We start from the raw sequence: 25,504 nt of genomic DNA on the forward strand, positions 1-25,504 counted from the left end.
CATACTATATTCATACATATGATCGGAGGTACTTATTTGTTTTGTTCACTTATTGTCTGTTTCTCGCTGCCGGAATGTTTGGTTGTCTGTTTTGTCCATTGCTAAGGTCAGAAACCAAGGCAGGGTCACTGGACAGCAGCCTGAGGTGCTAAATTGGAGTTTGGGGCCCAGGTAGAAGGAGACCTGGGTTCTGACCGTACTGCTAACTTGCGGTGTGGTCCTAAGTACGTAGCCAACCCTTTTCAAACCTCAGGTCCCATCTGTCCACCAAAGGCCTGATTCCTGTTTTTCAATCCAACAGCCAATGGAATGGGGACACGTCCACACTGGAGACCCCTCACTTTCCCATGTGGGGTCCTTGCTCTGTGCCTGGGAGTTCCCAGAACAGATCCCTGCACCCTTGAGAGAAGGCTCCTGGTTTGGTTCCCTGGCTCGTGAGGCTTGTGGGAGCAGACAGGTAAGGATGCCCATGTGTTGCAGCATGATACAGAGACTGGGGCAGGAGCCTGGGACACAGAAGGAAGCAAAGTCCTTGGAGAACACCAAGGAGCCCCTCCCCTTCCCCAGCCTGCATCCCCTGAGCTCGGCCCCTGAACCCAGGTCCCAGGGATCCCGGAGGAGACAACCGCCCTGTGAGGCATCTGAACAGAATGATTTCTCCCCGAACTCTGTCCCCAGCTGGACCTGCAGAGCCCCCTCCTGCCTGAGGTCCTACCAGTCCATCCCCGCTCATCTACATGCCACCCATACCGAGTTCTTCCCACTTTTCCTTTGAGCTGTACCTTCTCTGGCTTCCTGGCTTCTGCCTGTGCTCTTCCCTCTGCCTGCAACACTGGTCCACTCCACGCTACTTTCCTTCCTTCCTTCCTTCCTTCCTTCCTTCCTTCCTGCCTGCCTGCCTGCCTGCCTGCCTTCCTTCCTTCCTTCCTTCCTGCCTTCCTTCCTTCTTTCCTCCCTCCCTCCCTCCCTTCATTTGTTTGTTGAGATGGAGTCTTGCTCTGTTGCCCAGGCTGGAGTGCAGTGGCGTGATCTCGGCTCAATGCAACCTCCACCTCCTGGATTCAAGCAATTCTCCTGCCTCAGTCTCCCAAGTAACTGGGACCATGGGTGTGCACCACCATGCCCAGCTAATTTTAGTATTATTAGTAGAGACGAGGTTTCACCATGTTGGCCAGGCTGGTATCGAACTCTTGGCCTCAGGTGATCCACCCATTTTGGCCTCCCAAAGTGCATGAGCCACTGTGCCCAGCCTACCTTGCTTCTTTCCTTACCTACCTGAAGTCTGCTCACCGTTTATGATTATGTATTTATGATTACGTGTCCATATCGTTGGCTGCCCCTAGGAAGCCTTCTGGGACACCACACGTGGGATGATATGTGATCCCCTCTCTGATCCATTGCTTCCCTGTCTCCCTCATTAGACTCTAAATCTCAAGGGCAAGCTCCTCAGCCATTTCTGTATCCCCGGCATTCAACCTTGGGCTTGGCCAATAGGAAGTCTCCATCAATATTTACTGAATTGGTAAATGAATGTATGAAAGAATGCACATAACTTAACTTTTCCAAGCCTCAGCTTCCCTATCTGTAAAATGGGGATGATGATGGTCTCAGGCTCACAGGGTTGTTGTAGAAATTCAATGAGGTCGCCTGGGAAAAGCACTGTGGGTGTGACATGTAGTGGGTAGTAGGTGGTCAATACATTTTGTCCAATTAGTTCCACCTGCTGTGAAGCAGCTCCACTACTGGGGCCAACTGAAAAATACCTAAGCATTCAAGAGGTGGATGACATGAATTCTTTATCCCCAGTAATGCTGATTCTATAGCTGGGACTGGGAATTTCATCAGGCCCATTTTAAAGATAAGGAAACTGAGGCATGGAGTATAAAAGAATTTGCTCATTTAAAAGGCATCTCTTTTGTTCACTGATGTATCCCCAGTACCTTTAACTGTGCCTGGCACACCAAAAATATTTTTAAATGAATTAATTGAGTACCTATTGTGTGCCAGGCACTGTGGTAAACACTGGTTTGGGGGACACATCCCAAATCAGGTGGCTGGCAAGTGGCAGGGCCAGGACTCAAACCCAAGACCATCTGATTCCAAAGCCTGTGCTCCTTCCTCACAGCTTCCTCCCTGAGTTAGAGGAAGACCATCCTGAGGCCTCAAGGCCCGTCTGCCCCCAAGGGTGTGGGCAGAACAACACACACAGTAGTGTCTGGGCATGAGTCACATGCCTCTCGCCTGGCCGGTCTCAGCCCCAGGCACTCTGCCTGGGCACCCAGTTACGTGCCTGGGTGGGTGCCAGGAATCCTTACCTCATCCGATCCAGAGCTCTGAGACTGCCAGATTCACCAGGTGAGGCTGTGACCTTCTCAGCACTGCCTGACTCCTCTGGGCTGGAGACCAGATGGTCAGCCAGGGCTTGGGGGGCAAGTGGGGGCACCCCTGCCATGCAAAACCCCCACAAATAGGAAGGTGATCTCCCGGGCTTGCAGTGGGTGTCATCTCCAGGGAGGAGACAGGGGAACCCACCAGGACCCTGCACTGCACACCCCATTCTTTGATTACCTGCAGGGAGGGTGTGCACCCATTCAGCAGGACCTAACAGACATCGCCACCTGTTTGAGCGTTAAAACCTAAATGCCTTGTTTCCTGCTCCATCGCATCTGTCCCGGGTGAGATCCACTGACTCACCTCTGTCATAGGGTATCCTGGCCACTCACTTGCTTACCTGCAGCCACCTGCTCCGGGAACTTCATGACCTCAGGGCCCTTTTAAGCCATGGTTAGGACAGAAACTATTCTGACTTCCTAATGGGAGAAGTCGATGAGTCTATTCCTCCATCTCTGTACCAGACTGTATCTCACCTCCCCAGCTTCTCCAGTTTTTCATGAGAAGCCAGAAACATGGCTTTTTACGGGAGGCCCCCTGATATCTCTTTAATGTTGATGACTCATTAAGCCCATGAAATGAGGTAGGTCAAAAGATCACAGGCCACAGGCATGTGAGTTTTCTCCTAAGATTCTGTAATCTTTTGAGATCCTAGGTTGCCGAGTCTTTGATCCCAGGATTCCACACAGGAAGTTAAGACCACTTATCAGACTAGGGAATTGTGTTTGTGATGGGGGCACAGGGAGGGTGGATGCTGCGGTCAACCCCTTGTGCCCCCCCACCTCCCACCCCAGCCCCTCACTTGGGGTAGCTGCTCCCGATGAGGATCCGGCCCAGGGGGTACTCCATGCTGCCCACCGTGACAGGTGGACTGACATCCAGGTTGCCGAAGGAGTCAAGGCTGGAGGGACCAGAGAGTGGGATCTCCCGGGTCACATATCCAAAGTCAGGACCCTATGGAAGGACCAGCGAGACCCCCGCCCCAAGAAGGAGAGGTCAGTGAGGACCGGATGAGGAGCTTCTTGGAGCAGAGGGAAGATGCTGGGGGCCTCCCACTCCATGGCTCCTGGTGCTTGAAAAACGATCTCTGTCCACTTTTTACAAATCCCTCCAGGCTCTGAGAACCATGCAGTTAAAGTCAAATCAATAACCAAAAGATAACTAGAAATTCCCCCAAATGTTTGGAAATTAAGCAATACACATATAAGGAATCCATAGATCAAAGAAGAAATTAAAGCGGGAATTAGACAAGATTTTGAAGTGAAAGTTCATAAAAATCTGCTGTGTTTTGATAGCACATTAAAACTCATGGGATGTTGGTGAGGCAGCACTGCTAGGGAGTTGCCAGAGCTCTAGATATGTATATTTAAACTGAGCATCCTGACGCATGCCTGAGTTCCTGGCTCCTCAGGAGGCTGAAGTGGGAGGATGGCTTGAGCCTAGGAGGTGGAGGCTGCAGTGAGCTAAGACTGCACCACTGCACTCCAGCCTGGGTGACAGAGCAAGACCCTGTCTCATAAAATAAAGTAGGCCAGGCAAGGTGGCTCACGCCTGTAATCCTAGCACTTTGGGAGACCGAGGTGGGTGGATCACGAGGTCAGGAGTTCGAGATCAGCCTGGACAACATGGTGAAACCCCATCTCTACTAAAAATACAAAAATTAACCTGGTGTGGTGGTGCGGGGAGGGGGCGCCTGTAATCCCAGCTACTCGGGAGGCTGAGGCAGGAGAGTCACTTGAACCCGGGAGGCAGAGGAGGCAGAGCTGAGAGCGTGCCATTGCACTCCAGCCCAGGCAACAGAGCGAGACGCCGTTTCAAAATAAATAAATAAATAAATAAATAATAAAACACGTGTGTTTTTTAGGAAAAGGCTGAATCATCTTAGATTCCATTTGAAGCTAGAAAAAGAATAGCAAACTAAACACAAAGAAAGTAGAAGATGAAAGCGACAAAGAGGAGAGCAGAAATCAGTGAAAAATCCCCTGGCCCCTATAGGCCAAGCCCAGGGCAGGTCAGGTGGGTCTCTCTCCAGCACTCTGGCCCTGGCAAGTGCACTCACCTGCTGGGTTCATTGTCACCCGATCCCTCCAGGCTGGGATGAATGCCCCTGCTCTGTGTGCCCACAGACTGCATCCCATCACAGCTCCTACCCAGACTGGGACTGTCCCAGCAGTGGGGGAGTGGGAGCCGGGAAACAGGCAGAGACCATGCGCTCACCTGGAGGGGTAGTGCACTCGAGGCTGAGTGCAGGGCTGTGGGGACAGCCCCTCTAGCTTTGCATCTTGGTGCCACTATTAACTTGCTGCATGGCCTTGGGCAAGTTATTTAACCTCCCTGAGCCTTAGTTTCCTCATCCATAAAGAGGAAATAATGATAGCACTTATCCATAGGCGTGCCCCATGGAATTCATGAGGTAAGCCTTGGAAGGCTAGGAGACAGTGCCTGGAACTCAATACGTAATAGTGGGTGCTGCTGTTGCCATCTTGTGCACAGGTGGTAGCACAGTGCCTGGCACGTGGTAGGTGTTCAGAAAACATTTGACACCTAAAGAGAGGACCTAGCTGTTAAGAACAAGAGCCATGCAGGCTCACTAAGGGTACATTCCCACATTCCCTCTTAAAGGCAGTTTGGTCTCCCCAAAGCTGACCACGCTGCCAATTTCCCCTTGGTGACCCGTCCCTTCTCCAGAAGAGCTCTGCTGACCTGCCCCTCTCAACACAGGAATAATCAGGCTGCTGCCTATGTGCATGTGATTTGCATATCATTTCCATCTCTTGCCCAAACTCCCCACTGGCTCCCCAGTTTGCTGCTGTCCCACCTCCTGTATACTTCTGCCTCCTTTTCCTGTTCTCCGAGCCTTATAGGACCAGGCCCAGATGAGACTTCACCAGTGCCCCTCCAGGAGGACCCGGCCAGGGTGTCCACACTCTGCCTGTCGCCACATACCAGGATCCTCTTATAGGGGAAATCCTTCAGGCCTCTGTTCCGGGGGGAGTCAAAGACCACGGGGAAGGATTTGTGAGGGGCCTCGATGTAGCCAAACTCCATCTCATCCTGGGAGGGGAGAGATGAAAAAGCCATGGTGACCTTTTTCGGGTGGGTTACAGAACAGGATGGTCCCCACCGCGCCTGGGGCAGGGCAGGGCAGCAGATCTTCCCTAAGATCTGGTGAGGGGCAGAGGTAGACGTGAGGCCTCTTAGGACCCCAGCCAGGTGAGGACTCTCGTCTGGGACCAGAGCGTTTGGAGGGCAGCAGTGGAGGCTGGGGCTGAGGCAGGCAGCGGAAAAGCCCTCGCCTCGGAAGCCTGGCCCAGGCGGCCGTGGCTTCTCTAGCGACACGGAGGTCCATCAGGCACCTGTGCGGCTTCCCTTTCCCCCAGCCAGGCTGCAGGCTTCCCGGGCTGCCCCCAGCTCTCTTCTGGAGTCGGCTTCGGCTCCCACCTGGATCCAGCGGTCATTTCGATTTTCAACTCGAGGGCAGATGATCAGCTTGCAGTTGGCTTTCAACGTCAGGTAAGACATGTCCTCCAAGAATTTCTCATTGGAGCCGTGAGTGTCCATCACACTGTAAAAGACAGGGAGAGGGGAGCATGCTAATGGCCTCTGACTGTGGCTGAGGTGTGAGTGGCCTTGATTCAGTTTGTGCTGGGCCCTGTGCAGCCTCTGGGGTAGGGGGGTTCCAGCTCATGACCTTGAGAGGCTCCTAGGCCCATGGGGAAGATGGATAAAGTCTCCAGATCATATCAGGTGACAGAAGCAAGGTGAGGCATAAGCGCAGGCTGTGGAGCCCAGAGGCAGGACACCTAACCCAGCACAGGGGGTCAGGGAAGTCGCCACAGAGGTGACCTGGGGCTGAATCTCTCGGGTTAAAATAGCAGCGAGGGGCAGGTGGCGCCGTCTACTCCTGTTCCACACAACTGGCCTAAGCAAAGGGGTCAGGGTGGGATTAGCAAGCAGGAGAAGAGTCTCTTTTTAATACCTACACACACCTAGATCCAGGGAAGCACAGCAAACCTGTGTGGCCACACCCTTCCCAGCCTTTTAACTTCTATCCAGCTCGACTGTGGCTTTTTCCAGTGGTCTGACCTCTGGCACAGAGGGCTGGCAGGGCTTTGCCAGTCGAGGCTGGTCCTTCCCTCAAGGGCATGGTGAGGATTCTGAGACAGCAGAAGGACCAGCGAGCTGGGTGAGATCGGGCTTGCAGTGAGACCCGAGGACTGGGTTCCCACGTCCTTAGCAGGCACGGGATTGTACCCATGTCACAGTGAGGGTAGTTCTCCGATGGTCACCAGCAGCCTGTGCAGAGCCTGGCCCCACTGCCCAGACTAAATCTGAGATGTTCTGGGGCTGCAGCCACAGGACAGGATGGGCAGGAAAACCAGAGCTTGAGCCAGTGACCTGGGAGGGGCCTTAGCTGCACAGGGCAGGGTGGGTCAGGGTTGGTCAGGGTGGGACCCCAGCCCATCTGCTGCGGTCCTGCCACCAGCTGAATTGGTGCCCACAATGAATCCGTTAGTCTGAGTGAGGCGTGCAGCCCTGAGGCAGCTTCTGTCCCTACCTCTGCACTCCAGACCTGGGGGAGCGCTGGAGGGAAGGAGCCCCACCTGCACACATACAGCTCCTCAGGAGGCTGAGTGTTGGGCGTCATGATCCAGGGGGCCATGCGGAAGCCCACAGTGTCTGTGAAGAGGGTCACCTCAGGCACGGTCTGAGGGGAAAATGAGGACTTGGTGGGTCCTGCAGGGACCCCTAGCCTGCCTCAAGCCCCCCAGCCCCCAGCCTGCCCAGCCTTGGAGCCTCCAAACTAGGTCCCCAAACCCCTCAGCCTCCATGCCCACCCCCCAGTGCTGTACACACCCCCGTGTCCACCAGGCTGACACTGAGGGAAACCAGCCCCAGGAAATTGGCATCGGGGAAAGTCAGCCCCTCCACATAGAACCTGATCTCCTGCTCCCCCGACTGCCGCTCAACTTCGTAGGACAGACGCTGGGGCCCCAGCACCTGCTTGTAGTCCGAGAGAGAATTCCCACCTAGGAAGAACAAGAATCAGGGGCTAGCGTGGGGACAGGGGTGAGGGGCTGCAAGCCCAGGAATCCAGGACAGAGCCCCCTTTTTGGTTAGAGCTGCTTGGGTTTCTCTCTGGCTCTGCCATGTGCAAGCTGTGTGGCCTTGGTTCAGTGACTCAACCTCTCTGAGCCTCAGTTTCTTATCTGTAAAATGGTTAACATTTTCTCATGAGGCCAATATAAACTTTAAGCTAAATAAAGAGATAGAAGCACCTGGCACAAAAGGTGAAAACTACCCATGGATAAATACATATGCAAAATATGATATAGTCATAAGATGGAATATTATTAATTCATAAAAAGTAATGACCAGACAGGTACGGTGGCTCATGTCTGTAATCCCAGCACTTTGGGAGGCCAAGGCGGGAAGATCGCTTGAGACCAGCCTGGGCAACAGAGTGAGACCACATCTGTACAAAAAAAATTTTTTTGTTTGTTTGTTTGAGACAGAGTCTCACTCTGTCGCCCAGGCTGGAGGGCAATGGCGCGATCTCGGCTCATTGCAAGCTCCACCTCCTGGGTTCACGCCATTCTCCTGCTTCAGCCTCCCGAGTAGCTGGGACTACAGGTGCCCACCACCACGCCCGGCTAATTTATTTTTATTTTTAGTAGAGATAGGGTTTCACCGTGTTAGCCGGGATGGTCTCAATCTTCTGACCTCGTGATCCACCCGTCTCGGCCTCCCAAAGAGTTGGGATTACAGGCGTGAGCCACCACGCCGGGCCCCCAAAATTTTTTAAAACAACTAGGCATGGTGGCACATGTCTGTAGTCCCAGCTACTCAGGAGGCTGAGGTGGGAGTATCACTTGAGCCCAGGAGTTCAAGGCCGCAGTGAGCCATGGTAGTATCACTGCACGCCAGCCTGGACACCAGAGTGAGACCCTGTCTCTAAAACATAAGAAAAGTAATGAAGCACTGATTCATGCTATACCATGGATGAGACTTGAAGACATTATGCTAACTGAAAGAAGCCTACTGTATGGTTCCACTGACATGAAATATCGAGATAGGGAATTCCAGAGATACAGAAAGCACATCAGTGGCCGCACAGGGCAAGAGAGAATGTACATTCACTTGTCGAGGCTTTGCTTATTCCCTGGTGTCACATTAAGTGCTTTCAAGCTGAGTCCTCTGCCTAAACTTCCACCACTGGTGCACAGGAGGGAACATTCTGGCTCCTGCCAGGCTCATTTAGCTGGAACAACTAGTTCTGGGTCAGTTTGAACAGAGGAGGGTGAAGGGGAATCAGGAAGGGCTAGAAACCTGTTGCTGTTTGTAAAAACAAGTAAGAGCACTCCGGGGTTAAGGTGCATTTTTATTTTGTTTCATTTCATTTCATTTATTTATTTGAGACAGGGTCTCACTCTGTCTCCCAGGCTGGAGTGCAGTGGCATAAACACGGCTCCCTGCAGCCTTGACTTCCTGGGCTCGAGTGATCCTCCCACTTCAGCCTCCAAAGTAGCTGGGACTACATGCTAATTTTTTGGTATGTTTTGTAGAGACAAGGTTTTGCCATGTTGCCCAGACTGGTCTCAAACTCTTGGGCTCAAGTGATCCTCCCACCTTGGCCTCCCAAAGTGTTGGAAGTACAGGCGTGAGCCACTGCGCCCAGCCAATTTTTTTTTTTTTTTTTTTTTTTTTTTTTTGAGACGAAGTCTCGCTCTGTCACCTAGGCTGCAGTGCAGTGGCATGATCTTGGTTCACTGCAATCTCTGCCTCCTGGGTTTGAGCGATTCTCCTGCCTCAGCCTCCCAAGTAGCTGGGACTACATACATGAGTTATCACATCCAGCTAATTTTTTTTTTTTTTTTTTTTTTTTTGAGATGCAGTCTTGCTCTGTCGCCCAGGCTGGAGTGCAGTGGCACGATCTCAGCTGACTGCAACCTCCACCTCCCAGGTTCACATCATTCTCCTGCCTTAGCCTCCCGAGTAGCTGGGACTACAGGTACCCACCAACATGCCCGGCTAATTTTTTTGTATTTTTTAGTAGAAACGGGTTTTCACCATGTAAGCCAGGATGGTCTCGATCTCCTGACCTTGTGATCCACTCACCTCGGCCTCCCAAAGTGCTAGGATTACAGACTTGAGCCACCGTGCCCAGCCAATTTTTGTATTTTTAATAGAGACAAGGTTTCACTGTGTTGGCCAGGCTGCTCTCGAACTCCTGACCTCAGGTAATCCGCCTCCCAAAGTACTGGGATTACAGACGTGAGGCATTGCGCCCAGCCTTGGCCATATTTTTTAAAGCCACAGGCTGATTAATGAAAACTCTGGTGAGAAAGTTGGGTTCTGGGGCCAGGGGCAGGGCCTGGGCCTCAGCCTCGCTGGTTCTCACGTCCTCCCTGCCTGGACAGTGCTTGGCATGCAGTTCAGTCCACACTGATTGACCAGAGGAGGGAACGGGAGTGGGGCAATGGTAAAAGGAGGAACTTTGGTGCACCCAAGACACCTGGGTTGGAATGCCTGCTCCACCCCAGATGGTTGTGCCACAGTGAATTCCTGCATCTGAGCCTCAGTTTTCCTCTCCATAAAATGGAACTCGTTGCTGAACCTCCTCCTTGAGGACTATATTTGGTACTGATGGAGTGGTTGTTTGTAAGCTGTAATGAGAGTTACAAAAAGGTGATGGAAAAAAAAGAGAGAGAAATGGGGAGGAGAGGATAGACATGGATGGAGCTGGGAGGACAAGGCCCCGTCAGGCCACTCACCCCGAGCACAGAAGACCCTCACTCTTTTGGAATCAGAGACGGGCACGTTCAAGACAAGCTTGTGGCTGTCGAAGAGCTCGTCGGGGCCATTGCAGCTCAGCACCATCAGGGACATGTCCTGCAAGTCTAGAGAGAGTGACCCCCTTGAGATCACCCTTTCTCCACCCCACCAACAGGATCCCCTCCCATCCCCTCACCCCACTCCCCAGACAACACCTTGTGTCACTCACCAGCCAGCGACATCAGCCAGCTGTGGGTGAGGTCAGGCTCTGTGGACCTGTGATTGTCCCGGTCACAGTTCACCAGCAAGATAGCCCCATAGCCCTCAGGGCCCCAGCGCCAGATTTTCTGTGGCAAAATAAGATGCCTTGGGATCAGTGGGACCCAGGAGGCTCCGGGAAGCGGTTCTAGACATGGCCAGGGCGGGCTGCTTTGTTAGATTGTATACTTTCATATTCTTGGTTTGCTTAAGGATTTTAAAAAGGATTATTTGGGGAATGGAGTTACAGATAAGGCTCTAGACCCACCTCATCCTTGTGCAGTGAACAGTCTGCACAACCATACACAATGGCTCCACCTAGCCATCATACTGGAGAAGCAAAAGTGTTACCATACCCAGAAATGGCCCTCAAAAGCTGGCTAAGCTTTCGCTCTGCCTGGGGGGGCAGAGGCTGCCCACCATGACCTTGATGAGGGTCGGGATCTGGAGAATCTTTGGGAGACCTTCTTCATCCCAGCACTCTCCTGGGACCTGTCCCATAGATATCTCTGGCATCTGCCCGCAGTCCTGCAGGATCTGCAAGCTCAGGTCTGAGCTGAGGTGGGAAAGATGGCTGGAGCGCTCCCTGCCTCTGTGGCTGCCGCTCTCCCCAACACGCCTCCCCACCAGACCCACAAGGCAGGGCTCACTTTCCCCATTTCACAGAAGGGGGCGGGGAGGTTCTGGGAGGTGAGTCCCAAGCCGCATAGCTGGCCTTCAAACCCAGGTCCTTGGGATTGCCCAGGGCCACTGTTAGCCTTTATGGCACTCTTGCCCACACCTCTGGGTAGATGCCACTCTGTAGTAGGGTCCCAGACATGATTTGTATCATAGTTGCCACCATGCCCAAGCACTCTTGTGCAGTGAACTACCCGCACTGCCATCCATGGCAGCCCTGCCCACCTTGTCCTCAAAGCCTTGTGATCCAGGCTGCCTCTCTGGAGTCTTTCTCTTCAAATTGTACCTTCTAGCCCTCCCAGGAAAGCTTTCAGATACTTCCTGTAGGGGGAGGCCCTGAGCCCACTCTGTCCTCCTCCTTAGTCTTCAGGCTTTACCTGGGGCTGGCCACCATAGCCTCCTCTACCCGAAGGCTTGTCTTCTCCTTGCCTTCAGTCACTACTCAACAACATTTTAGGAAGCACTCCCACATGTATAGGGGTCCAAATATAGCCCGCAAAATAAAAAAGGCAGCAAGCAAAAGAACCAATCCCAATTTCAAAGTGGCACAAGAGAGACCCAGAGAGGGTAAGCTATTTTCCAGCAGTCACAGCATGTTGGCTATAGGGTGTAGGTTAATATCCATTCATGCCAACTTGGCTGTCCCAGATGGGTTTCCTACATGGTTGGATACTACAGACCCTGGGAATCCATCATTCTTCTGTAGGGAGGGCACAGTCCACCCGGGACCGCCCCAAGTTTGCCTTTCAACCCTGCAGTCTTGGAGTGCCCAGGAGGGTCTCACCTTGTCCCCCTGGCTTCTCTTCACCTTGCCTGTGCGGCCTGTGTCGACCTCAAGGGAAATATCTGCAAAGAGATGGAGAGGGGCTGCCAGGGCTCATCCAGCCCCATCTTCACACCCCTAAAGTCCAGGCTGGGCAAACTCTGACCCCGCCCCAAACCCGTGAGGGCCAGGATGCCCTGACTGGGGGTCAGACCCCACACTTGGGAGGCCCTTGAGGCTTGCCCTGTGGTTCTGGGAGTTGGAGGGACCCAAGCCTTTGGCTCTTGAATGACTTGCTTGCCTGTGCATGTCCACCTGCTAGCTCTTGCTGGCTTTGGGGTTCTAGATCATATGCTGGTGACCCCAAACTCTGGCAACTGGGGACATGGCCTGAGGTTGCAGGGGCTGGGTTCTGCCGTTCCATTGCCCTGGGCCCTAGCTGAAGGGGGCACGTTCCATGCTGGGTCTTGGAGGTCTAATGAGGGTATACGTGGGACTCTGGATGAAGGAGGCTTATTGTGAGTCTAGCTGTTGTTCACTGGGCAGTGAAGTTTCTAGATCCTTGTAGTCCTAAGGCCTGCTGGGCCTCAATCCCTGTGGTTCCAGAGTGGACAGAAGGTCCCTGAGGAATCCAAGCCCCTCAGTGATGGAGGAAGCTGGCCATGGGTCTTCCACTCCAAAGAATTCACTAAGACCCTCAAACAGGCAACTTGGAGTGGCGAAGAGGGGACAGATGGTCTGCCAGGGAGCTGCTACTTACCGACGCCAGTGAGGTACAGCACGCTGTGGCCCAGGGCTTGGTCTTCCTGCTCCCCATAGTAGGAGACCCTCACCTGCGGAACACAGCCCTAAGCCTGCACGGCCACCACCTTCAGAGATGGCGGGGGCAGAGGAGATGGGGGACACACCCTGACAGCCCTACTTAGAGGCACAGGAGGCATGGAGACCCTCCCAGTCTCTGAAGTCCCAAGACTCAAGGGCTCCCGGCTGGGATTCAGAGCTACCTCTCCAGTAAGCAGCTGTGGAGCCCACCCTGACTCCCAGAGCAGGTGCGAGGAGCAAGGAGGGTGGGGGCAGGGTGGAGGGATGGGAAAGGCAGGGCAGCGCCCAGCAGGAGCGGCTGGCAGATGAGGGAGGAACAGCTGGCTCCATCGACCTAGGCAAGTCTCTCAGCTCCTCTTAGCCTCAGGTACTTCCTTTATAAAATAGGAATGAGAACCTCCACTCCATCATCACAGTGAGCCCCTGGGATGGCCCCAATCGACAGGAGACTGTCCCGGTCCTGCCTGCAGTCCCAGCAGTTCCTCAGCTAGCAAGCAGAGGAGGTGGGGTCTGAGCCCACGGTGAGCTCCTGAGCCCCTCTCTCAACAGCTGCCTCATCCCTGCCCTTTCCCTGTCGGGGAGAAAAGGTCATGTCTAGGATTTGGTGGGTCACTGTGTGCCATGGGTGCCCAGGGCTGGGGCGAGTGAGGAGGGAATCGTCTGAGCTTCGGGCAGGCAACGAGAGAGAAGTTTGGCTTAGGCGTGGGAGATCTGTGCACACAAAGGTGTGGACGTGTGTGTGTGCACCTGCACGGGTTGTTGCTGTGTGATCCTGCCCTCACGAGAGTGCTGGGGCTTCTGGCTGGGGCTGTGTGTGGGCTGAATACAGGGATTAATGTGAAGTTGTCCATGAATCTGAGGGGGTGACTAGGAGAGCTTGTGTTTTGTGGGAGTATTCATGTGTACATGTGTGACACTGGAGCGGTGGTGGAGGTTTGCGTGGTTGGGGCATCTGTGGCGTTGTGTCAGGATCCGTTTTGTGTGTGTACCGTGATCAGCTTTGTGAGGTTTGGTTAAGTGGGGAGTTTGGAATGGGAATTGCCATGGTGGGGCTCTTACCTTGGATGGGGGTGGGGAGAGCCAACCCTTTTCTGTGAGAAAGTGGCCTCTTACCTTGAAGTCCCTTAATTCCTTACTGGCTGTGCCCACAGATACGACCATGTCTGCATCAGTGTCCAGTGGCCAACGGACCTTGCCTATGGGCTCTGTCACGTGTGTGCGGTTGTAGACCATGAAGATCTCCACCCCAGGGCTTCCAGAGACCCTGAAGCTGTTGGCACCCTTGGGCACATCACTGGCAGAGAAGGGAATGGGAAGAGACCCAGTACTCAGAGGAGTGGCCGCCGTGGGGTGGGGGCCTGGGGCTGCCTGGCCGTTCAAACGGCACCCCTCAACTGCCAGGCCGGGGAGGCACAGGGCAGTGCCACTGACCAGGAGACCAACCTGGGCTGGGCTTCAGGAAGCCAGGGCATAGATGGCAGACCCTTGGACACCCCCAGCCCACACCCAAGTCCCTTCCAGATCTGACACTTCCAAACTTTCCAGCTCAACAGGAAATCCACTAACCCACCACCTCTCACCACCTCCACTGACATCGCTGCGGCCCAAGCCACCATCACCCATCGCCTGGATCACTGAGCGGTTCTCCTGGGTCCGTGGTCCCACCCGGGCCCCTCCAGTCTGTTCTGCGCACAGCAGAGCGTGTTGTTCCTTTGCTCAAAAGCAGTGGTTTCCATCAAACTCAGTAAAAGGCAGAATCCTCCTGAGTAGCATAAGAGGCCCTTCTGATGTGCCCCTACCACGTTGCTGACTGCCTCCTCCCTACTATACTTCCCCTCGCTCACTTAGCTCCAGCCACGCTGGCCTTCCTGTTGAGCCATGAAGATGCCAGGCTGTCCTTGTACTGGTTGCTTCTGCTACATCGACTGCTCCTCCCCGAGATGTCCACAAGGCTCCTTCCCTCACCCACTTCAGGGCTCTGCCTAAATGTCATCTCAGCAAGCCCCCGCCCCCCCATCACTCCATTTAATGCTGCACCCTGCCCATCTTTCCCCCTCACTGACCCCCCATCTCCCTTCCCCTGCTCGGATTCTTTTTTTTTTTTTTTGAGACAGAGTCTCGCTCTGTCATCCAAGTTGGAGTGTAGTGGCGCGATCTCTGCTCACTGCAACCTCCGCCTCCCGGGTTCAAGTGATTCTCCCACCTCAATGCCAGTCAACTGTCCATCTTTCTTGTTGGCAGGTCAACTCCACAAGGGCAGGAATTTTATCTGTTTTGTTCACAGCTGCATCCGCAGCACCTATAACAGTGTCCGGCACATGGTAGGTGCTCAATAAACACGTGTGAATGAAGGGATGGATTCTGACTTTCTGCCGCTCTGCAGGGGGATTCAAGCCCATCTGTACTTGAGTGGAGATCTAGAACTTGACTAATGCCAGTACCCAGTGCAGCTTCTTTCCATCACCCAATACACCGCATTCACCTGATACACCAGAGCTCTGGGATCAAGAAATGGGTGTTGAGAAGCTTCCCATCTGCCTTGGCCCCAACCTGGGACACTCATCTTCTGGGGCCCCACCCTACTCCTCACACCACCAGCTGCTCCCAGTCACAGCTGATTGGGACCAGCCTTCCTGGCCTGAAGCATCAGAGGGGGATGCACTGCACATTCAGGCTACAGGGCACCCAGAGCAAAACCAACAGAGCCTTTGTGGGTGGCATCTCATTTTTCATCCCCTGCATAAGCGTGAACTGTGGCCTGTCTGTGCCAGGCACTGCACTAATCCCGAGTTCCAGGAGGCTCTTGGGCCCGTGGCGTCCACACTCTGGAGGGGAGGTTGAATCAGAGAACTACACATGGGTGCTTGTTCTTCCTTTGTATGTCAGGGCTCTCCAACATCATCCCCCACGGCAGAGTCATCAGCCACCAGGACACCACCCAAGGTCAAGTCCACTTACAGACATCCACCTGACTACAAAGATGCTGCTGGAGGAATTGTGTCTGTTTTGCTCACAGCTGCATCCCCAACACCTATAACAGTGTCTGGCCCATGGTAGGTGCTCAATAAACACTTGTTAGTGAATGGATGGATTCTCACTTTCTGCCACTCTGCAAAAGGGGTCCTTCTACATATTCTCCCGCCTTCATCCTTTCCTGGACCCCTAAAAAACCACCCAAATATTCAGCCCTCTAGAGAAACCAGACCCCCTCCGCAACCTCTGCCATGATCACTTGGCCCCATCAAAAAACTATCTCCATTGACTGCGGTGACAACAGTCCTAATCACAAGTCCTACTCGGTGCTCCCTAATGCTCATCTCAACCCCCCAAAGCAAAAAGATTGTAATTCCCATTTTACAGATAAGGCAGGAGTGTGCAGGGGCCCCAGACCCCCGCAGACTGCTGGCAAGACCCACCACCCCCATCCCCCACTCCTGGCCTTATGATCACCACGTTCCACAGCACTTTTGGGGGCCTTCCCATCTTACCTGCTCTTCCTCATCATTTACATCAGTTACCATGGAAACCCCGAGTCTCCTGGACTCTCATCCTCTCGTCTGACTCCATTCCTCATCCTCCCCAACTCCCTTTCAATCCCAGCCGCCGTCATCTGCATGATATCCTCAGTCCTGCCCCGGACAGTTTTCTTGACCTTGTACTCTAAAGGAAGCCTGCCCCCAACAGCAGGCATGGCCTCCCCTGCAGCCATCTCTATGGTGACTGCTTCCCCCTTACTCCCTCCAGCCCCTGGGCCTGGAGGTGGGCAAGGGTCCTTCATGCTCCTCAATGTCCCTTCCAGATCATCATCTTTATTCTGCAAACCCCCAGCTTTGCATTGACATTTCCAGACTACCCCGCCCATCTACAGGGACACCCCTGCACACCGTCGCTCTGTCCTCATCTCGAGGGTGCCAGCGCCTGCCATGTTCCTCAGCCTGCTGCTGTCACCAGTTTATACTTCAATGGCGATGTAGATGGTGTATTGCACCCTGGTCCCTCAGCCCCTTGACCTCTCTTCCAATGCTCATGACCTCCACCTGGCCTCATCCCCTCCTTCCTGGGGCAGGCACTATAGAATGTCATTACTGAAAAACTGCACCCACTACAAGCTCCCCTGTTAGGAACCCACTCGGGCACCGCTTCCCAATATTCCAGCTTGCTCCTAACACACCAATGCCACCAAGCCTTCAGCCCAATGGGACACTCGACCTTTGAAGGCTGAATCCTCTCTACCCACTTCCCACTGCTATCCCTCACCCCTCATGTTCCCTCTTCCCTTCCCCAGCATAGTCCCATAGATGCCATAGGCCCCCACTGCGGCCACCCCCTTGCACCACTCCCTCATCTTTTGCTCATCCTTCCCTCTCTTGAGTTGCCTGGCAGAGCTCCAGCTATACAATCAGATCCAACTCTCCACGCTCTCTGCACCTGCACCACACAGCTGACCACGGTTCACTTGGATTCATGACTGCTGACCTCAAGGGATGCATGACATGCCTGGTGCTCCTACAGCATTGCTCCAGGCTCTTTTCTCTTTCAGTGTCCTAGAGGACTATGTCCTATCTTCTCCTATCTCCGGAAGCCTCCCCGCTCCTCCTCCTCATCACTCAGAGCCTTCAACCTCCCTCCTCCCACCACCTCATCTCCCTCCTGGGACGAGGAGTGAGCTGCCTGGGCTCCTGCCCAAGACCAGCCCTCCTGGGGGCACATCCCCTACTCAAGGGCATCACCGGCCTTGCCCCTTCTCCCCCGCCTTGCAGCCAGCACACAGACATGGTGAATATCACCCATCCTGAAACTCATTCTCCTTTGATCCCCTCCTTTCTTCTGCTCCCTTGATACCTCCAATTATTTCTTCTCTTTGCCTCTGCAACCTGCCGCTAATCAGACTTTCCTCCCCACCACACCATGGAAACCCCACTGTTGCCAAACCCAATGGGTCTTTTCTGTTCTTCCCCTCGATGACTTGTCAGAGGCACTTGGCCCAGATGATCACCTGTCTTTGAAACACTTTCCCACTTGGCAGCTGGGACATGGACTCTGCTTGCTCTCCCCTGACTCCCTGGCCTTTCGTCTGACGCCTTTGCTGTGTTACCCCCCTTACTCCCAACTCCAGGCAATGGTGTGCTGGCAAATGTTTAACAACCAGCTCTCTGGAGTGGGAGGTTCTTATGCACATATATGTATACATAAATTTATTATAAATTTTACTGATATAAATAGTGTGTAGCACATAATGTAAAAATAATAATATAATACATATTATTCTTTATTGTAAAATGTATTGTAAATTCTATGTAGTCCATTGATTCTTCCAGATGCCCTGTCTTGCAACTGTAGTCAACCTGTGGTTGCAATTTGACCATGATTTGGTCAATGCAATTGCATCTCAGTCTGCTTATTCTTTCCTCCGTAAGTTTATTGTCACTAAATCTGATATGTGACGTAAACGTTGGTTGATATTTTTGTTTACATTCACGAACAAAATGAAAGGGAAACAATGAAGATACATGCCACCCTTCATTCATTCATCTAGGATGTGAGCAACTTCTTTGCTGAATCAGATAATCCTGGAGTAATATTTCATCAATTTTTGGTACTAACCACAATGTCATGTCTATAGATGCAATACACTTTTAAATTTAGTTAGCATTGTTAACCTGTCTCCATCACTTTCTGAACTCTAGACATTCAATAAAACCGTGAATGAAGCCCTGATTTGTAGCCTCGACCAATGTCTGTGGTGTAAATACTCCCACTCTGGCCAGTTTCAAGTTACCAGCCCAACATCATTGGACTCAGAGTTCCAAAGAGATGCATAATAGCACCTCGTGACATCACTACTTCCACTATATATAGACGACGGTAGAATGCAGTAAAATAATTAAGCGGTGATGAGTTTCAGTATTACTGCCTTTGTTTTTAATATAATTTGTTTAATTGTGTGTACAATTTAATTTTAAATAGTGTCTGTGTTTAAAAAGGGGCTCATAACCTTCCTAAAAAATAAATAATCAGATCTTGAGGAAGGACCCTGGTACACTGCCAAAAACTTACACTGCTCATCTTTCTCCCAGCCTTCCCCAAGAGGACGCACAACTTTTTACCCGGGTGACTGTCACTGGGGAAAAGGAAGTAACCGTACATTTCCAGTTCTCCTGCACACTGGCCCTGAACTGGTCTGGGAGACCCGAAACATCACTGCCGCCCACCTGGCAGAGCAGGGGCTCATGGAAGCCAGGTGATCCACGGAGTTTCAGCTCAGGTTCATCTCACAGTGGGTCCAGGGAGCCCCTGAGCCCATCTGTGGTTCCGCCCCACCCCAACAAGTTCCGAAATGTGTAATTGGAATAGGCACCATCGGCAACGGCAGAATCCCCACACTGGTACTCTTCAGAGTGTAGCTAGCCCCAGCACACCTGGCTTAGGGCTCAGCCTCCCCTCTCCTCCTCTCCTCCCCTCCCTCTCCTCACCTCTCCCTCCTTTCTTCTGTCTACACCCACTTCCTTGGTTTTCTCCACCTGCCACATCAATATGGTTAGAACTCCCAGACTTCTTGTTTTTCTGAGTTTCTCCCTGGGTGTCTACCAGGCATTTTATTTTATTTATTTTTTGAGACAAAATCTTGCTCTGTCACCCAAGCTGGAGTGCAAAGGCCTGATCTTAGCTCACTGTAACCTCTGCCTCCTGGATTCAAGCAATCCTCCTGCCTCAGCCTCCCAAGTAGCTGGGATTACAGGAGCTCACCACCATGCCCAGCTAATTTTTGTATTTTTAGTGGAGACGGGATTTCGCCATTTTGGCCAGGCTGGTCTCAAACTCCCGACCTTAAGTGATCTGCTGGCCTTGGCCTCCCAAAGCGCTGGGATTACAGGCGTGAACCACTGTGCCCGGCCCTTCCAGGCATTTTAAATTTCACACATCCAAAGCCAAAAGCTTGCTTCCCATGCCCACTCCTTCCCCACTTCTTTCAAACCTGCTCCTGCCCAGCCCACCGCAAGTCTGTCCATAGCATCTCCACCTTCTGATTCAGCCTCACCTGGTCTTGTTCCCTCACTCACACAGCCAGCCCCTCAGCAGATCCCATGAGCACCACCTTCATAGCAACTGCAGACCCTGACTGCTCTCACCTCTGCCACAGCTCACACCCTGTCCAAGCCACCAGTTGCTTCCACGTGGATTTTTCACATAGGCCGGTGCCCTGCTTCCTCTCTCTCCCTACAGTCCAGCTTTAACACAGCAGCCAGAGGGACCTTTTAAAATAGAAGTCCCGTCGCATCCCTCCTGCTCAGAGCCTGTCGCCAGAGCCTGTGTGGACTCCCAGGCCTTCCTGACCCACTGCTTTCCCTCCCCACGCCCTCTCGCTTGGTTCCCTGCCCTTCGTTGAGCATGCCAGGGCTACAGCTCTCTCTACCAGGAAAGCTCCTGTCACTGATCCCTACAGTCCACCCAGCCCCTCACTTCCTTCCTTCAGGGTAGCATACGAGGCCCTTCTGATGTACCCTTCTTGTCTGTTGCAAATGGCGTGACATGAATGACACCATGAGCCTGGTGCCCCAGCCCCAAATTCACTCCAGCCCGTGGCACCGGCCCCCACCTCCCAGCCACCTGACCGCTCTCCCTCTAAAATGCAGAATTTTTTTTTTTTCTGTTTTATGCTGTCTGCATCGCTGCTGTCATCTCTGCATCCAACTTAGTGCCTGGCGTGAACCAGGGGCACAATGAATGAGTTCTGGACAAGGACACAGTGACTCAGGACAGTGGAGTGGCTTCCTCAGGACTGCCCAGCTGGGAGGTGGCTGAGCCATGATTGAATCCAGTCGGCCTGGCCCATGAATTCCAAGAGCAAGTAGCCACAAGCCCAGGGCACCCAGCTGGCAGCAGAAGGGTTTCTAGCTCATAGGGGACTCCTGCTCCACCCCACTCAGGGACCACCAGTGCCAGACACAGCCCTTTCAGGGGAAGCAGGACTCTGTGGAGCCAATCCCCAGCTTTGGGCAAAAGTTGACATCTCCAAGTCACAGCCCCCCTATTTGGAGTCTTGGTAGAAAATTGATGATGATGATGATGATGATGATGATCATGATGATAGAAGGGGGAAGGAGTGACGGGCACCATTCCTCTGGGGCTATCAAGACCCTCCAAGCCCAGCCCAGCTTCCTGTAGTCTGGATCTGCTCCCTCCCCACCCCAAACTTGCTCAGTAGCTCACACCTCTGTTCACCTCTCTCTGGGGTGCTGGGCTCCTGGTCTTAATGTCTCACTCCCCTGTGAGTGACAGATGAGTGGGCAGTGCCTAGAGGGGTTGGGCCTTGGGGGAAAGGTGGCTTCCTGCAGGAGACACCTGCTATGCAGGTCTGAGACCCAGGGCCACTCCCGCAGGCACGAGGAGGGGCCTGTTCTAGTCCCAGCCCTACTGCTGTCAAGACTTGGCTCCCATCATCCCCATCCAGGTCAGCTTCAGCTACAGAAGAGCAGCGGGTACCCCAGCAGGAGGCTTGAAGACCACCAGGAAGAGGCAGGAGGAGGGGACTGCTTACTCTCTCTGGCACCCAAGCAAGGCAGGTTATGCCGGGCAGGCCCTGTGCTGCCTTTGATTCTCATTCCCTTGGCATCCCACCACTCCCCTGCCCCGGGGCTGGGAGACGGGGCTCACACTGCCTTTCCTGATCTCTCAGGTGCCCAGATCAGGTGACTGGCCGTGGAGGAAGGGCTGCCCTTGGGAGGTGTGACAGGCAGGAGTGGGAGCTTGTGGGGAGCCCCAGGCCACCCCACAGTGGGCTGTGCCGCGCCAGCTTTCCCGAGTTGCTCCCGGCTTCCTCTGAATCTAATAATTCTATCCAAGATGCTTCTCTTTGGTCTCATGATGTAGCCCCCAGACCTAACCAACTCCCAGATGTGCAGTCCTGGCATGTCCCCAAGGGCATAGGAAGGTGAGGTCATGGATTTGAAAGCACCCCTCCAAATAAAAAAAAACCAAAATCGTTACCACTAGAGGAGTCACCCCATCAGGTGTCCCGGCAATCACTATTACATTTATCATGGTTTCCACTGTTATGCTGATGAACCTGCCCCTCACCAGGCTGCTCCCCCATCTCCGCTGGGCAGGGTCACGGCGGGGGGTGGGGAGGGGGATCTTTTGCATTCTTCAAGACCCACTTCCAATGCCACCTCTTCCATGGAGTGAAGTGTGGGTTCTGTGTGGAGCATGGCCTCAAACTGGGTCACTCAACTGCCTTGATTTTCCTCTCCTGTAAAATGGGCATAATCCCAAGAGCTACTTCCTAGGCCGTTGGAGGGATTCCCCGAGATGGTGACTTCTCAGCCTTAGATGCTGTCACCACGGTGACGATTACTCTTCTCCACACAGCCCCACACAGCCCAACTCACTCCAGCTGGAAACCTATTGCTTTCTCTGTGACCCCATGGCCCTGGTTCAGACCTTCCTGGTGGCCACTTCACATCTTGTCTGTGCCACCCAGAGCAGCGTCCTCCTACTCACCCTGCAATGCCTGCCAGCCTCATGCCCAGAGCAGGGCCAGTTGCATCAGGTTCAATAGAGGGGCTATGAGCAGGATGGGGTGAATTCTTACAGAATCTCACCAAAGGAGACGTGGAGGGTGGGATGAGGAGTGTAAAACCAGCTACTCTTCACCCCTGCCTGTCTCCTGTGGTAAGGTGCGGGTTCACCCACTGGTTATGGCATGAGGCAGCATGTTCCATGGGTTCTAGTGGGGCAGGGAAAGAGCCTGCATTTTCAAGCACCTGCCATGTGCCAGGCACATGCTTAGCTTTTGCTATCCACGATCTCATCTCGACTTCACTCCAACTCCTGCTTCCCGACCAAGGTAGGTGTTACTTGTCACAGGGTAATGACGGCTGGTAATGCAGGAGTAAAAGAATTTACCAGGACAGTTGCATGCAAAGGAAAGCAGATTGATTACAGAAAGTAGGAAAATACATCGCCAGAGACACGACGGTCAGCCTTCAAGAAAGAAGCCTTTCTCTGGGGTGCAAGAAAGAAGCCGACTGCAAAGAAACAGAGCCTTGCTGGGGATTTTATAGGATGATGTTTATGCTGTCGAAAAGGGCTTTGTGCAGTACTGATTATGCCAAGGCTGCGAGGAGTTCAGTTGCAGGGGTCTGGTGAGAGCTGGGCCCGGGAAGATTGTGAGTTATTTGCACAGGAGGGCTGTGTGTCCCGGACCATGAAGAAAGGCAGGCTCGGACCTGATCGGCTTTCTTTTTTTAACTTTTCCCTGCTCCTACGGGCCTGGCTCCTTTTCCCTAATGAAGACTCCACATTACTGTCCCCACTTCACAGATGAAGAAATCTCAGAGAACTTAAGTAACTTTCTCAGGTCACACAGATGGCAAAGTGAGGAGCTGTCCTGGCTGGTATTAAAATGAGTGCGTGTGTGCCCTGAGCATGCCCCTGTTGGGGACTGGAAGGAGGAGACTATCGGGAATGTCGGAAGGAAACAGGAATGTGTTGAGAGTGTGCAAAGTGAGCTCCTCTGCACGGCTCTTTGGCAGCAGGCCAGGGAGGCCTAGGGAGGGTGGTAGCACCGAAGCAGGAGAGCCACAGCCCCCTGGCCCCACCATGCATCTACATACAAGGGCAAGGCCAGGGGGCTGGTGCCTGTGATCTTCTTGTCCTTGTCTGCCCTAAAATGACAGAACAGACCAAGGAGCATCTTGCATAGGGTAGGCCTTGGGTCAGAGGCGGGCCTCGGAGGTCATCCTGGCCAGCCCCCTGCCCGCTCCCCAAGACAGACAGCTCACTACCTCCACCCCTCTCTGCTTTGACAGCTCAGGTCATTAGAAAGCTTTTCCTTTTGCGTGGCTGCAACTTGCTTCCCAGAAGCCTCGGCCCACTGGGGCTCCACAGGCCAAACTTTATGGCAACAGCTCGGAAATGTACCACCTGGTCTCTAGGGAGAAGAGAAATACAGCAGTCGCAGAGAAGGGCTTCCCTGCCAACTGTCCTACGCTGCAGTTTGGACATGGCCAGATCCTGGGGACAGAAACCGAGTGGGTGGGGGTGGGGGCCAGTGTGCTCTTCGGGGTCGTCTGGGGCACTGCGCTGGGTGAGTGGTGGGGGCAGGAGAGGGAGAATCAGGCAGAATCAGATGACAAGGCTGAAGAGCAGCCACTGCTGGCTGAGCCTGTGGCTCCCCTGCATACCTGGCCAGGATCCTGCCTGCCAGAGCCCTACAGGTACCAGCCGCTAGGTGTCCTGGAATGAAGCCACAAGAAATGCCATAGGGTCAGCCAGCAGGGTCCAGCAAATCCCCTGGGGTGACCAGCTCCGTGGGCGATTCTGCCTGGAGCCAGGGATCTGCCTGGAGACTGAAAGTCCTGGGATACTGGCCGCCACCCCGTGAGCTCCAGCGCTAAAGGCCAGCAGCTCCCCTGGGGCACACAGGGCTCCCATTAGTGCTACCAGTGACTCTGCCTCAACGTACCTTCCTGGGTACCTACTGTACATCAGGTTCCACGCTGGGCACCAGGAAAGCAGAGACAAATCATCCTCGGCTTTGCCCTTGTGGGGTCCACAAGGGGCAGGTCCGTCAGAGTCTACGGAGGGTTTTTACTCCATTCTCTGATTCCATCCCCATGGCCGCTGCCTGCTAATAGGGGAGTGATTATTCTTCTCCCCATTTTACAGAAAATGAGCTGAAATGCAGAGAGGTCACACAGAGGGTGATGGGGCACAGCTGTGCTTGGCCCCTGCCTGGATCTGACAACAAAGCTCATCTGCTGCCCTGCCCTCACTTCACCCCTCACTTACCCAGCAACATAGAAGAGTGCCAGAGCCTGGGCAGTCACAGAATTTAGAACCAGGTGGACCTGGGTCCAAATCCCAGCTCTGGCATTTGTGGGCTGTGTGGCTTCAGAAAAGTCTCTCAACCTCTCTGTGTCTCCATGTGTCTGCAAATGGGGATTATAGTAGTCCCCATCTCACAGGCTTGTTGTGAGGTTTAATTGAGATAGTGCAGTGAGCACTTAAAACAGGGCTGCCGGCCGGGTGCGGTGGCTCACACCTGTAATCCCAGCACTTTGGGAGGCTGAAGTGGGCAGATCATGAGGTCAGGAGTTCAAGACCAGCCTGGCCAACATGGTGAAACCCTGTCTCTACCAAAAATACAAAAAATTAGTTGGGCATGGTAGAGGCAGAGGAATCGCTTCAACCCGGGAGGCAGAGGTTGCAGTGAGCTGAGATCGTGCCACTGCACTGCAGCCTGGGTGACAGAGCAAGACTCCATCTCAAGACAAACACAAACAAACAAAAACCAGGGCTGCCCTCATGATCATTACTGCCACAGAGGGCATCTGAAAGGCATGGAGGAGTGGGCAGACCTGGGCAAAAGAGGACACAGGGCCCTGTGGTTAAGAGGACCCTGGCACCTCCCTTCACTCTCCTACCTGACCAAGAAAATGGGTCAGGTGTGCAATTGTTGAAACCCACATCCTGAAATTTGTTTAACTCCCGACTAAGATGGAAGCTCCTCACATGTGGCCATGGGCCGTATCATCACCGAGTGCCAGAGCCCAACACAGCGCAGGCGCCCAGGAGCAGGCTGCCCTGGGGAAAAGACCACAGGAGGTTCTTTGAGATGTGAGGTGTGGGCGCCAGACAGTGGGAGGGGGTAGCTCCAACCCCCAGTCCCCTGGCTTGCAACCCTGGCTTTAGCTTTCCCCTGGGTCCTCTCCCGGGGACTGGCTGGGGCTGATGGAGGTTGAGGGAGGGCAATGGCTGATATCCCAGACCCTTCAGCATGCTCAGGCATTTTCTCAGGAGTCAGGAGTTACA

General features: G+C 53.5%; 1 protein-coding gene across 4 annotated transcripts in view; it reads right to left on the bottom strand.

Moving 5' to 3' along the window:
• Positions 1-25,504, bottom strand: part of PADI1 (peptidyl arginine deiminase 1) — a 45,692-nt gene that overhangs the window by 8,285 nt on the left and 11,903 nt on the right. For 2 of the 4 annotated variants that reach the window (XM_007980318.3, XM_007980319.3), the window contains exons 2-11: positions 13,802-13,982; positions 12,627-12,699; positions 11,888-11,949; positions 10,397-10,514; positions 10,167-10,292; positions 7,249-7,421; positions 6,996-7,099; positions 5,833-5,956; positions 5,338-5,445; positions 3,194-3,345 (exon numbers count right to left, since the gene is read on the bottom strand). In XM_007980318.3, the coding sequence (XP_007978509.3) occupies positions 3,194-3,345; positions 5,338-5,445; positions 5,833-5,956; positions 6,996-7,099; positions 7,249-7,421; positions 10,167-10,292; positions 10,397-10,514; positions 11,888-11,949; positions 12,627-12,699; positions 13,802-13,921 (1,160 nt within the window). In that variant the 5' untranslated portion in view covers positions 13,922-13,982. The remainder of the gene's footprint in view (positions 1-3,193; positions 3,346-5,337; positions 5,446-5,832; positions 5,957-6,995; positions 7,100-7,248; positions 7,422-10,166; positions 10,293-10,396; positions 10,515-11,887; positions 11,950-12,626; positions 12,700-13,801; positions 13,983-25,504) is intronic. The other 2 variants (XM_038003918.2, XM_038004305.2) reach the window with 2 other exon arrangements.

Source organism: Chlorocebus sabaeus, chromosome 20 (genome assembly GCF_047675955.1).
Source record: "Chlorocebus sabaeus isolate Y175 chromosome 20, mChlSab1.0.hap1, whole genome shotgun sequence".
Taxonomy (NCBI): Eukaryota; Metazoa; Chordata; class Mammalia; order Primates; family Cercopithecidae; genus Chlorocebus; species Chlorocebus sabaeus.